General features: G+C 41.4%; 1 protein-coding gene across 8 annotated transcripts in view; it reads right to left on the bottom strand.

Moving 5' to 3' along the window:
* The window catches only part of DCX (doublecortin), a 195676-nt gene that overhangs the window by 93387 nt on the left and 87776 nt on the right, over positions 1–14513 (bottom strand). For all 8 annotated transcript variants that reach the window (XM_073361180.1, XM_073361173.1, XM_073361177.1 and 5 more), the window contains one exon: positions 2554–2894. In XM_073361180.1, the coding sequence (XP_073217281.1) occupies positions 2554–2894 (341 nt within the window). The remainder of the gene's footprint in view (positions 1–2553; positions 2895–14513) is intronic.

The raw sequence follows: 14513 nt of genomic DNA, 5'->3' as shown, positions 1-14513 counted from the left end.
TCTTTTTAGCAACACTGGGAAAAAATTTAGGTGGGAAACTTCAAATACAGTTTAACAGACTAAAACACAAACACTGAAGAAATCTTTAAATGAAACCAAAACATACTGGGCCACATTTGTCCTTGGTGTAGAGCTCTATTAATAAATGACGCAACAACCAGCTATTCGATATTACATTATCATTGTCAGATTGCAAATGATCTCAGTTTTTCTTTTTATTTCTTAAAAAACTACATCACCACATATCCCTTCATATACAGTGGAACTGGTATGTATGAGAGAGATTCATCTTTTCTCAGGTAGCTAGTAAAATACGTGTTCCAGGGGAATGGTGGAGAGTACATATAGAGAAATCCTTAAGTCCTTAGTCAGTCAGTCAAACTCTCCCAGAAGTCACTGAGAGCTTTCCAGAGCAAGGACTGAGTAAATATTCTCAGGACCAGATTGTGATACTTTTAGTCACATTGAGTAGAACTTTACTCCACCAGTAGTCCAACTGAAGTCAATGGTGGATAAAGGTACCATTCACTGTGAGAAAAGTTATCAGATTCTGGCACTAAGAATTTAAGGCCACTTTTTAGTACTGAATTCAAGAGCATGTGTATATTTTGATAGCCAAGGACATTAGCATGTGCTAGGGAAAGATAAATTACATCAGGCCTAATCCTACAAACCCTTACTCACATTAACAGCCAATGTACAGCAGCGGCTTCAGCGCTGCAGACTATACAGCATAAATTTCCTGTAGGGGGCTCCACTGAGCAGCAGGACTTGGCTAATACAACAGCCAGAAGCACTTTCAAAGCTTCTGGTGGGAGTGAGCACATTACTTATGACAACTGAGGTAAGTTACAGTGTTCAACCTAAAACTCTGACCCAGAGACCTGACTGTATTGAAGTCAATGTATACTACTTGTGCAAGTAAGGAATACTCCATGAGTAAGAGTTTGCAGGTCCCATAGATTTCAACCCCCTTCATTTATCAAGTGACTATGAGGAAGAGATGCACAACAGTGATGTGTTTTACACACACACACAAAAGTGTATCTTTCTGGATTGTGGTTAATGGGTCAGATAGCACTTTTTCTCCTTCCCCCACTCCTCCCATCTCTCCCCTTCCCTCGCTTCTATCCTCTCACCTACACCGCTAGCTGTCCCTGTTTATTTGACAATACATTGTAGGGTCTACGGGCATGGTGATCGAAGGGCACATTACCAAAGTATAAACCGTCATGTCTCATGAGTGGTGAATGCTTGGCTGACCCAAATCTAAAGAAAAGTTTTGACCGACCAACGAAAAATTCTCATTTTGAAGCAATAATAAATAATGAATTACACAGGCGAGAACACCGAAATTGAGACAAAACAGTTAATCTGGGCTGATATTCAGTATGATACTCTACATTCTAAACCCAAGGAACAGATATGGGCTAACATACATTATGGACAAACATATCATTCTTTACCTGAAAAATTGACCTTTTCATTCATTAAAATGTATACATTGGTCAAGTAGATTATCTACCTTCTTGCTTATGTTTCAAGAGCCAGTATGTAAACCAACATCTTCTGCAGAAGATGGGTAATGAAATTAGTCATATTAAATCTCCAATACCAATCCGCACAATAAAAACCGTGCCCAATACAGTACCAGTGTAGGCTGTATAGTCGGAGCTACTGCCCCATTCAGAAAAGTGAGAAAATAGAGACAGAGGAAAAAATAAAAAGGTCACCCCAACTCCAAGAGCCACTGGCATCTGTGACTTTAACCAAAGAGCTTTCCGAGATGAAGTATCTATCTGTCCCAGCACCCCAAGCTGTAAGGCACACATTCCTTTAGGGGATTCCATAGCAGCAGCAGTAGAAAGACCTTATTAAATGGTCTGTTAGCCACAACACAACAAGTGAGGGGTACTTTAAAAAATGTGCCAGTGTAATAAGGACATGGAGAGCTAAGTCAAACTGTTCTGATTACAATGACCCACAAAATTCTGACCCAGAGCCCCTACTGTATATTAACTATTTATACTTTTACCCATGGAGGTATCACATGTCCCATACATTTTCCTACTAGTATAGAGTTAGCCAGATGAGTGTGTTACTCACCAATTAATTTATGCTGACTAGTGCTCATCTGAGAACAAAATAGTAAAACAATACATTTGCTCTAACACTTCTAGGGAGTCCTTGAGAGCTGCTGCTATGGTTACCTAACAAATAAACAAACCTACAGTACAAACTGCTCATATTATTTATATGTTTTGGAAAACTTTTGGAAAATATACACAGCTCTCTGGTGCTCAGACAGTGGGGTAGTACATCTGTTTCATTCAGACGGTTGGCTGCATTCTTTGCCTGATATTAATACCAGTGACAATTTAGTAACATAACCACTGGCATGAGAAGTCTGACTTCCAGAAGAACAGATGGTGATGACTGTCTCAGGTTAATTTTAGGTTTCAGTAATTGTTCACTTAGTCAGCATTGCTATAATATATGAGCGAAATGGAGGAGGGGAAAGGGAAAAGAAAAAGAAATTTGCAACTCCCATACCTGTTTCCCGTCCAGGGTATACAGCTTTTTGACCACGCCTGTCTCCAGTTTTATAGCTTCAGTGATATCAGTGAGAACTTGCTCAAATGAATGTGCAGTCTTCTTGTTCAGGAGCACACGAACTGCCTTTCGGGGCTTCACCCCACTGCGGATGATGGTCACCAGCTTGGGACGCACAAAATCCTTGTTCTCCCTTGCCTGGGCACTGTTGCTGCTGGCCAGAGACTGAGGTGCTTTCAGGTTGGCCGATGTCTTCACATTGACAGACCAGTTGGGATTGACATTCTTGGTATACTCCACCTTCTTGAAGAAGTTGTCAGATGAACAGACATAGCTTTCCCCTTTTGAAAATAATAAATAAAGAGGTAATTACATAGGGAACCAACACGTTGTTATTAGCACTGGTTGGAAAATGGGGAGAACACTGCACAATTAAAGTTTATGAAATTTTGGTTCCATTTTTCATTGAAAAGTCATTTTCACAAAAATTGTCCAACCAGTTCTGATTCTTACCTACGTTTCTTAGGTGCTTGTTACTACAGTATCATAGTAAAAGCAAATAGCGTTTCCCCAAAACACACACATTGGCCAATAAACTACCCCTTAAAATAAACAGAAACTAGTGGATTACAATCCAGTGACCAAGGGCCAAATTCACAAAGGTATTTAGGCACTTTAAGATGCTGATAGACACTTTTATGAATCCCCTTAGGTGCCCAAGGGGTTTGGGCACCTTTCTCCCATTGAAAACCACAAGAAGTCACTTTTGTGAATCCCACTAGGTGCCTATCTGCATCTGTAGGCACTTAAATACCTGTGTGAATCTGGCCCCAATTACCAAGAGGATACCAACATTGATCGAAAAGCTGTGTCTTGCATCATGTCTGAAAAATGGTGACAATCTAGTTCCGAAGAATCTTTAGTGGAACCAAATTCAAGGATCATTATGCTGATGAAACTAGCAGGCATAGCACACAAGTTTTATTGTACTTTCATTGATTCAACAGAAGAAATAAGACCTGGAAGTAATTGTTTTTAAGTGCTACACTCAATGCTATAGCTCACTTAAATATTACACATTTTCTGTACTACACAAATCCAAGCTCATGCTTAGTAGCCATAGGTGAAACGTTAGAAGGTTACATTTGCGTTTAAGCCACATAATGTTGAACACAAAAAAAATCACCATTTCAAAATTAGTTTCAAACTTTCCATTTGCAATCAGATAAGTGGAATCCTTCCTATCCTGGGTTTTACATCATGCTCATCTCCAGTGTACCTGAGCACTGGGGGATTTGTAACATTTTGTTTTGGTGAAAATCTGCGGGACCCTAGGGATTTGTGGGATTTATTGCTGGTGCACAGACTGTGGGAGTGGCGGAAGTTCAGTTACCTGAGTCGTTTCAGACGAGGCTGTAGAAAGCACTTGAGAATCCATTGCGAGAAACAATTCTGCAGTGGGTAAAGTAAGGGATAAGATAATGTAACAAGTCTTTCTCCATTTGATATGAATTTCATAGAAATTCAGTGGATTGCCCAGGAGTCCAGAGGATCTTATGGATCTGTGGGGTTTTGTTAGGATAATCTTGCAGGCTTTGGGTGGAATTTTGCTGTGTTTCTATTTCAAACCTATCACAACATTCTGACTTGAATTTAGTTTGGACTAGATAGACTATCCTTTAAGGAACTGTTCTCCCTGTCAGTGGACGGGTTGGGTTTTCTTGCATACTATCTGTGACGAGCTACAGCCACAGGACGTACACAAACAATTCATCATGGTACCTTTTCTCTGTGAAAAGACACGGGGCCTGATTCTCCATTGCTTGAAACCTTGTGTCAACGTTTACACCTGTGCAAAGTGGATGTCAGATGCTACCAAATCAAAATTCTCCATTCACTTTCACCAGGGGTAGCGTTTTACACCTTACCTGTGCAAACTGAATGCAGCAGCCAGGATTACACAAGGTGGAAGACAGCAAAGAATCAGGTCCACAGTGTCTTTATATTTGTCCTTCTCTGCCTACATTACAGGCACAGAGAAGCTTCCTTCATATAACATATGGCAAGAACACTAATAGCTTTATAATACATGGAAGACTCTAATAGGCTTAGAACAAATGTGTGTTTAGTGTTTACATTCTTATTCCTGCTCAGTGTGTGATGGCACAATAAGAAAGAGATAGAAAAGATACATAATATAAATCTTACTCTGTTCCTTTTCGACGTAAATGGCTTAAAATTCTTTTAGACACTTAGCTCCATGGGAGCAGGGACCTTGTATTCAAATTGCCTGTGAAGTACGGTGCACATTCATGATGCAGTATTTAATATAAAATAATAATAATGCTATGCAAAAGGTCAAGCTGGGAGGAAGGAGAAGACCAGAATTGTAAGTGAACAGGAGATGGGAAGTAATGACAAAACACCCCAGCATAGAGTCAGACACAGTGGAAGAAAGACACAAGACTTGGGATGATTATTTGATTTTTTTTAACTATGCATTTGATCAAATAAAGTACCCCAGGGATTTACATTACGGCTGCAATCCCATTATGGTGTTCAAACCACATGGACCTGTGTGCAATGCATTTATGCCATCACCAGGATCCCTCAATCACAGACATTTCATCTATAGTTGAGGCTTCATAATTCCTTATATTTCTTCCATTGGACCTAGCAGAAGTATAAAGACATCACACAATGCTTTGCTATTATGAAGAATTCCCACTGGAGATATTGATCATCTTTCAGCAGCACCTAATCCTAGGTCTTTCTGATTAATAAATGATAAGCTGCAGTTTATCTATCTGTTTCAGCTCAGCAGCAGCTGGTGTTCAGGGGGGTCCTGCCTTTATCTAGCTGCATAGCTGGTTCTGTGGCTTAAGCACTGCAAGGGCTGTCTGACTTACGCAGTGAGAGACAACCCCTGTTAGAACCCTGAGCCTTCCAATGCTCATAATCACGAGGTCAAACAACAGACATATAACAGGGATGGGCAACAGGCAGCTCAGGGGCTGCAGGTAGACTGCTAGATCATTTTATTTGGCCTGACATAACCTGGCTCAGAGCAGGAAATTCAGCAGCACAAGGGCCAGGAAAGGGGCAGGGCATCACCAGCCTGAACATGGGCATCACAAGATACTGGGATGAGAACCAGTGGGCTAGAGCAGGGAGCTAGACCCAGACCCGTACTTGAGCCATCACTACAGGGTAAGTGGAGGACAGGTTCTCCAACCCCTGCCCCCACCTGTGTACAAGTTACATCACCCTACAGACCTGACTCTCCCCATTCAATCCACCCCTGCATCACCCCTCCCAGGTACAGTACCCGATTCTCCCCCTGCAGCACCTCTCCCAGGGCCAGGACCCAACTCCTTCCACCTCCAGTCACACCCTCTGGGAACAGGACTTGACTCCTCCGACCTCCCACATGCATCACACTCCCTGGCCTGCCAAAGGGTTTAGTGGTTTTGGGGTTCCTCTACTATTTTAATGTTGCCCATCCCTGAAATATAATATTTACATTCTATAGCGAGGAAGGAAGGTCTTGTATATAATCACAGGCCTGGAAATCAGAAGATCTGGGTTCTATTTCTATTTCTGCCACAGGGCTCCTATGTGATCTTCAGCAAGTCACTTAACTGATCTTATGTCTCAGTTTCCATATCTGTGAAATGGGGAGAGTAATATCTACCACACTAGGCTTAAATCATTAATGTTCACATAATGCTTTCGGGGTGCTGGAATAAAAGAGGATATAGAAAAGCAAAATACATGCTTGCACTGTGTTCTATAAATACACAGGACCTTAAAGAGAACATTTTTTCATGAATAAGTTCCACATATTAAAAAAAAATATCAGCGCTTATTGTTGTGTTGGCTGGAATGTAACTGTTACATTTGCTCCAGGAGAAATATTTGAAATGTCTCACTATGCTACCTAGTTGTCTAGTATATTTATAACACTCTGGTGGAGTGAAGGTAATATTCCTTTACTAGGCCTTAATGCGGGGATGTTGCAGGGCTAGACAGTCTAGTAGTTTCACACACTAGCCTTTCAAATTATGCTGATGGGTCGCATGTAGAAACCACAGTAAGTTTTGTACTTTCTACCTAGCCCCTAGTGAATATTTTTGTTCACATCACAAAGCCAGCCAGCAATTTTCTTTGACTGGCAGCTTGCTCTCAGGAGAAACCAACATTCAGAAGAGAAGCAGAAGTGTTGCAGAGAATGACTGAGGTGTAGTAGTAGGTCTGTATGAAAAATCATCCCCTCTCTTCCCGGAGCCACAAATTTAACCGCAATGTGGAAGAGGATCTCTTTGTTTGTTATTTTAAATCCTGGATTCATTTTATGTATGTCCCAATCTCTCATATTTTATGGCCTCTGAGTTGCCAATTATTATTATTAAGTTCCTCACAAGGGTCATTCCTTTTTAAAAACTCTTCCTTCTCTTTTGTCATGTGCCACTTGGAGGCATTTTTGCAGCAATCTATCAAATCTGTTAAAACACAGTTCTATTACTGTGGATTTATTATTTGGTACAGAACAACAACAAACAAGAACAAATGACTTGCGTATCAGGGCCATAGAAGGAATGGGCAGACATCTCAGGGAACATAAGAACCCTCCAAGCACAAAGAGGTAATACCTCCAGAACCAAAGCATTGTCCAGGAGAGACCAAATGAGGTCTTCTTCCATGGGCAATAGATATTTCTCCACCCACACGTCTATTAAGTAGCTAATGAGAGGTCAAGGTATAGGACACTGGTTCTCAAACTGTGGGTTGGGACCCCAAAGTGGGTCATGACCCCATTTTAATGGGGTCCCCAGGGCTGGCTCAGACTTACTGGGGCCCGGGGCCAAAGCTGAAGCCTGAGCCCCACGTTGGCGGGGCTCACGTTACAGGCACTCTGCCTGGGGCTAAAGCTCTTGGGCTTCAGTTTTGCCCCCCTCCTCCCCATACAGGGCAGTGGGGCTTTGCCCTCCGCCACACACACACTGGGCTATGGGGCTTGGGTGGGCTCAGGCTTTGGTCCCCCCTCTAGGGATCGTGCAGTAATTTTTGCTGTCAGAAGGGGGGTTGCGGTGCAATGAAGTTTGAGAATCCCTGGTATAGGACTTCCCCAGACATAAAGGAATATAACAGCAACAACCACGGTGTGGTTTGGAGGAGGGAACTCACAGTTTATCAAATGGTATGAGGGAGAGGAGCGCAGAACAGTACTGACAGTCAAACACAAAAAGCAGAGAGCTTCCTCCCGCCCCCTGGCCTCACTCCTACCAAGGCTCACACATGTGTTAAAGTTTAAGTCATATTGAATTCATTATGAATATGCATGTGCCTATGTGTTTTCAGGATGGGGTCTGTTGTCATTCAGGAACTGAATGCATGTTCAGTAATGCATCTAGAGCTCACATCCATTAAGATATGATGAGCAGCCATTTTGTTGCATTCACCTTTCTTGGTGACATTCACATTTCTTGGTGATTTCTGCCTTCAATGGGAATTAGACTCAGCACCTTGCTGGAGCGCCTCTGTATTATGCTGGATTGGCTGCTCAGATTCTACCACCGGGGTTTCGTGCCATCTCAGGTACGAGGTGGGATTTTCTGTTGTCCTGAAGACTTCTCCAGTGCCTTAGAATTTACTTGCAAAAGGCACCTTTAAAAAATGGAATTTTACGGTGAATTTTTTTCTAGATTCTCCCACAAGAGTCTGCAGTTTAGGAGTGAGAGGAGCTTACTGATCTGGCTTGTAAAATAAGGCAATTATATTAAAGAAAAATTATATGTTCCCACTCTGCCTTTCATACCACAAGACTGCAAGGTGGTTTACATCCTATATACACAGAGGGCACTCACCATGCCAACTTTGGGATGGGACTCAGTCATTTTGTGTCAGCAACAGTGAAAAACAATTCCTTTGAAATGCAGAAGTAATTTTAGTTATCAGAATGTAAGTACCCACACAAGGGTGGTTTTTTTCCAGGAGACCAGCCACGTACAATAGTTCCAAAGGTAGAGAAACCTCCTTCAATTAATTTAATATTAATGTTTACTGCACTAAATAAAATGCACACACACCACACAGGGCATTTCAACACACCTACTAACACACCCTCTGTTCTAGCATGCGCTAGGCTCTTTGTAAAACATAACACACTTTCTCTGGAAGGGAGTCTCCCCTTCGATCACTTCAAAATCCTGGTCAGGCATTAGTAGGGGATCTTCCCAGCATATTATGGCCTGAAATGGTTTGCATATATTTCCTAAAATCAGCTATGTACCCCAAGAATTTCTCTGTAATGAAACCAGATCAGACCAGCAGAAATCCCATTCAGACTCTTAAAATGTTTATGCTGGTGCCTGCCTGATTTCAAATTGTTGTTCTGGGGTATGGACCACTAGCATTAACCCTTTGGATGTTAGTTCAGGCAGCAGCAGGATGTTAGGAGCTTTGTGCTAGTGCATTCGGCTAGAACATAGGCATTCAAAGGTTATATACCTAAGATGGGGCAGCTAAGTGTGCTAAGCCCAAAAGAGAAGGGAAGTTTTGCGGCAGGCACATACTTAATTTCTCTTAAAAGTTGTTCTCCTCAAATCCTAGCCAACCTACAATCTGCATTTACCATCTCCCCAGCTCTCATCATGTTTAACTTGCGCTAAGTTTTCAGCTGGTGCACATATTCAAACACTAGCCAAAGTCACCCAGGGATCTTTTATGCAAATGAAACCAGCTCCTGACCAGAAGCAGCATGAAGCCTAGGTCTAAGTACTAGGGTAGGTGAATTATCTACCATCAAACAATGCAGCCTAACCCAAACCATGAATCAGACAAGGACAGACCACTTTCCAAGGGAAGGAAGGCTCAGCAAAAAACGAAGGCACTGGATAGGAAATTAGGAGATCTGGGTTCAGTCCCCAGCTCTGCCACAGACTTCCTAGGTTATCCTGGGCATGTCTCTGAATCTCTCCACACCTCAGTTCCCCAGCTGTATAATAAGGGATCAGAATATTCCCTTTTTCCCACTCATTATCTATATAGATTGTAAACAATATGGGCAGGAACTGTCTCTTCCTATGTATTTGTACAGTGCCTACCACAGTGGGGTGCCCAATGTGGTTGATGCCTTGAGGCACTGCTTTAATATACAGCATCAGTACAACGGGGATTAGACCACCTCAGGAGAAGTGGCAGTAGCCTTTTCAGAATGAAACAATCCCCACTGCACTGAGGTTAACTCAGCTTCTATCCAAACTCAGCCCCTCCTTTCAAAGGTTAAAAAAAAAGATTAATCAATGCCTGAGCTTGGGAGCCAAGAAAATAGCATCTCACTTTAATGCGCCCAGTAGAAAATGTATGCTCATAACAGACCAAGGAAGTGAGCTATATTGTAGAGATATTAGAGACAATCAGATTCTAGCAGGACTTCTGATGACAATGTGAGCTGTTTGCACAATAACTACAGTTCTTCAGAAAGAACTATAGAATAGTGTTATTTAACACCTTTCATAATCAAGGTATCCCACTGCACAAAGCATAGAGTTGAATCTTGGTAGTACTATGAAATATAGGCAAAGGCAGTAGCTTTAGATAGATAAATGCCCCAGACTCTATTTTAATGTAAGACGGGATGTTGGCCAGACCACCAGGGTTATCCCCTATTCTTTTTACAAAAGAGCCATTTATCTTCTACCTGGACAGCCACTAAAGATGGTCAGAAAGGGACCTTAGTTTAATAGGTCACCTGAAACACCTGTAACAGTGCAGAAAACTGAGTGCTTCTTTGAGTCTCAGCAATGGGTATGAAACCAAACCCACATGTGGGCTTGAGCCCACCACTATCTGGCTAGACACAGAAAGTAGCTACAAGCTGACCCACACTGACATACTTGTGAAGGAAAAACAATTGCTCCACTCACTAGTCAAAATGAAGGCTCACTGACTGAAACCTGCAGTTATATTTGTGTATCCCAAAGTGTGGATTATTTATTAATTAACAATAATTATAATTTATATTCAGTAGCACCATAACTTTACCCAATGCTTAACAAATGTAGATGAAGATATATTCCCTGTACTAAGGAGTTTAGAATGGAAACAAGAAATAGAAGACATGAAGCCAAGACATAGGGGAACAGTTGAGGAGAAGAGCGTGTGAGGATTATGGATGGAAAGAAATGGGGAGAATTGCTTGAGGAAGTGATTTTTAAAGAGAAATTTGGAGAAGAGAGGGCAGTTGGAAGACCACAGCAGAACGCTCCAGGCCCAGTAGGCAGCATGATAAGAGGCACAAAGCTACAAGTGGGAAAGGAGACAGAAGGAGGTTTAAGGGCAAGGAAGAACATGGGGAGAGGCAGAAAATGAGCCCATTTTGGGGAATCGTTATGGCAGACTTTCAAGGTGAGGCTGAAGATCTTGGGTTTGGTATGGTAAGAAATCTGGAGTCAAAGGAGGCTCTATAAATACATTAGGAGCAAGAGAAAGACAAAGGAAAGTGTTGGTCTACTATTTCATGGGGAAGGAGAGCTAATAACTAGGGCCCTACCAAATTCATAGTCCATTTTGGTCAATTTCACGGTCACAGGATTTTAAAAATCATAAATTTCATGATTTCAGTTATTTAAATCTGAAATGTTATGGTGTTGTAATTATATGGGTCCTGACCCAAAAAGGAGTTGTGGGGAGGGGCAAGGTTATTGTCGGGGGAGGAGGGGTGGTACTACTTACTTCTGCGCTGCTGCTGATGGCGGCACTGCCTTCAGAGCTGGGCAGCTGGAGAGCAGCTGCTGCTGACCGGGAGCCCAGCTCTGAAGGCAGCGCCGCTGCTCGCAGCAGCACAGAAGTAAGGATGACATGGTACGGTATTGCCAGCCTTACTTCTGCGCTGCTGCCTGCAGAGCTGGGTCCTCAGTCGGCAGCCACTGCTCTCTGGCCACCCCACTCTGAAGGCAGCAGCGCAGAAGTAAGGCGGGCATGGTATGGCATTGCCACCCTTACTTCTGCGCTGCTGCTGGCAGGGCGCTGCCTTCGGAGCTGGGCGCTCGGCCAACAGCCACTGCTCTCTAGCTGCCCAGCTCTGAAGGCAGCGCAGAAGTAAGGGTGGCAATGCCACAAGCCCCCTAAAATAACCTTACAACCTCCCTGCAACTCCCTTTTGGATCAGGACTCCCAATATGAGAAACCCTGACTACCCCTTGAAATGTGTATAGGGTAAGATCACATAAAAAACCAGATTTCATGGTCCGTGACGCATTTTTCATGGCCATGAATTTGGTAGGGCCCTATTAATAACTGATTATATCAAGAAGGTTGATATGTTTAATGCCTATTTTGCTTGTCTACATTATAAAGGTTAATTATGACAGATGCTTAACAAAATTAATATTAACAATAAACGGGGAAGAAAAACAAGCCATAATAGAGAAGGTACTGGTTAAAGAATATTTAGATAACTTAGATGTATTACAGTTGGCAGGGCCTGACGAAATTCACCCTTATGGTACTTAAGGAACTAACTGAAGCAATTTTGGAACTATTAGTGATTATCTTCAAGAACTCAGGGAGGACAGGTGAGGTCCCAGAGGACTGGAGAAGGGCAAACATAGTACCTATCTTTAAAAGGGGGACTCGGGAAATTATAAACCAATCAGCCTAACTTCAACATCTGGAACAAATTATTAAACAATCAATATGTAAGCACCTAAGGGATAATATGTTAATAAGTAATAGCCAGCACAAATTTGTCAAGAACAAATCATGTCAGACCAACCTAACTCCCTTCTTTGACAGAGTTACTGGCCTACTGGATAGGGGAGGAAGTAGTAGATGTGATATATCTTTATTTTAGTAAGGTTTTTGACACAGTCCTACATTAAATTCTCATAAGCAAATTTAAGGAAATGTGGTTTAGAGCAGTGACTCTCAACCTTTCCAGACTACTGTACCCTTTCAGGAATCTGATTTGTCCTGTGTACTCCCAAGTTTCACCTCACTTAAAAACTACTTGCTTACAAAATCAGACATAAAAATACAAAAGTATCACAGCACACTGTTACTGAACAATTGCTTTCTCACCTTTATCATATAATTATAAAATAAATCAATTTGACTATAAATATTGTACTTACATTTCAGTGTATAGTATATAAAGCAGTATAAACAAGTCATTGTATGAGATTTTAGTTTGTACTGACTTCACTAGTGCTTTTTCTGTAGCCTGCTGTAAAACTAGGCAAATATCTAAATGAGTTGATGTACCCCCTGGAAGACCTCTGCAAACCCCCAATGGAGAACCACTGATTTAGAGGATACTACTATAAGATGGGTGCATAACTCGTTGAAAGACCTTACTCAAAGAATAGTTATCAATGGTTTGTTTTCAGACTTGGAGGATGTATCTAGGGGAGTCCTCCGGGGTCTTTCCTGGGTCCAGTACTGTTCAACATTTTCATTAATGACTTGGATAATGGAATGGAGAGTAAGCTTGTTAAAATTTGCAGATGACACCAAGCTGGGAAAGGTTGCAAGCACTATGGAGGTCAGGATTAGAATTCAAAATGACCCTGAAAAATTGGAGAAATGGTCTGAAATCTACACGGTGAAATTCAATAAAGACAAGTGAAGTACTACACTTAGGAAAGAAAAATCAAATGCACAAACAGAAAATGGAGAATAAATAGGTAGTCAGTAGTACTGCAGAAATGGATCTGGGGGTTATAGTGAATCACAAACTGAACATGAGCCAGTAATGTGATGCGCTTGCTAATATCATTGGGGGGTATTTTAACAGGAATGTCATAACTTTCCCGCTCTACTTGGAAGAAACATTTAGTGAGACTCAACACTACAATTGCTTCCAAGTTCCACTTACTGCTAATATGTCCAACCTTCTTTCTGTTCATCAGGTGGCACAAGACCAAGATTGCTGCCAGACTGGTTAGTTCAGCATTGCTTAATGTGACCCTGCATCCTAGAAAGAATGTATTTACGATACCCTGATACCCCCTGTTCACAGAACAGCCTTCCATGATACAGATGTTATCATCAAAAATGCAGAATGTAACACTTAATACTAATTTCAGTTATTCAGTATTTATGACAAAAGCAAAGTCTATGGAGATCAGTCTCTCTTTTATAACTACCTTTTTCAGGTTCTAGTTGCAGTATTGAAGGTTATGCTTTATAAAACAATGACTGTAATTATGCTTGCATTACACTCTAATTATTCTTTTTGATATATGTAGTTACCATTAATATAAAAGGTTAATTATATGATTGAATAATTTTTATCCCTTTACTGACATTTTGGTTTTTTCCCTACATGTGCTAGCATGCAATCTTATAAGCAAGAAGTTAACTGCTTGCTGGAGGATTCTCTGCTCCTTGAAGCCTTTAAACTACGATTTGAGGACTTCAATAGCACAGATATAGGTGTGAGGTTTTTTTTGTAGGAGTGGTGGGTGAAATTCTGTGGCCTGCGTTGTGCAGGAGGTCAGACTAGATGATCATAATGGTCCCTTCTGACCTAAATATCTATGAATCTATGAACTGCAATGATTATGTGAAAAATTATAGTCCTGTTCCAATGTAACTACACGGTAATTACAGCTGCTGTAATATAAATTATAACCCATTAAGGTCTCTTTCTCTTTCTGTTTGGTGCTCTGCAAGCAGCTATCCATAGTGATATGGGAACATTGTTATCATGGAGTAGTTGGTAAAGGCATTAGGCTATTAACTTTACATTTTTATTCATTGGAATGAGGATTTCTTTGTTTTCATTCCGTTCAGATACATGTGTACATTGGCTGAGGTTCTGTAGTGCGACTCTGCCAACCACATTTGAAATAAATACTTGTTTTTCAAATTCACGTCAGAAGCTAAATCTTTTTTATTGCCATTTTGGTGTGACACATCAAAGCCAAACTGTCAGCACCCCCTGCTGTAACCTA

Source organism: Lepidochelys kempii, chromosome 9, assembly GCF_965140265.1.
Source record: "Lepidochelys kempii isolate rLepKem1 chromosome 9, rLepKem1.hap2, whole genome shotgun sequence".
Lineage (NCBI taxonomy): Eukaryota > Metazoa > Chordata > Testudines > Cheloniidae > Lepidochelys > Lepidochelys kempii.
This window is presented reverse-complemented; position numbering and strand designations above follow the sequence as displayed.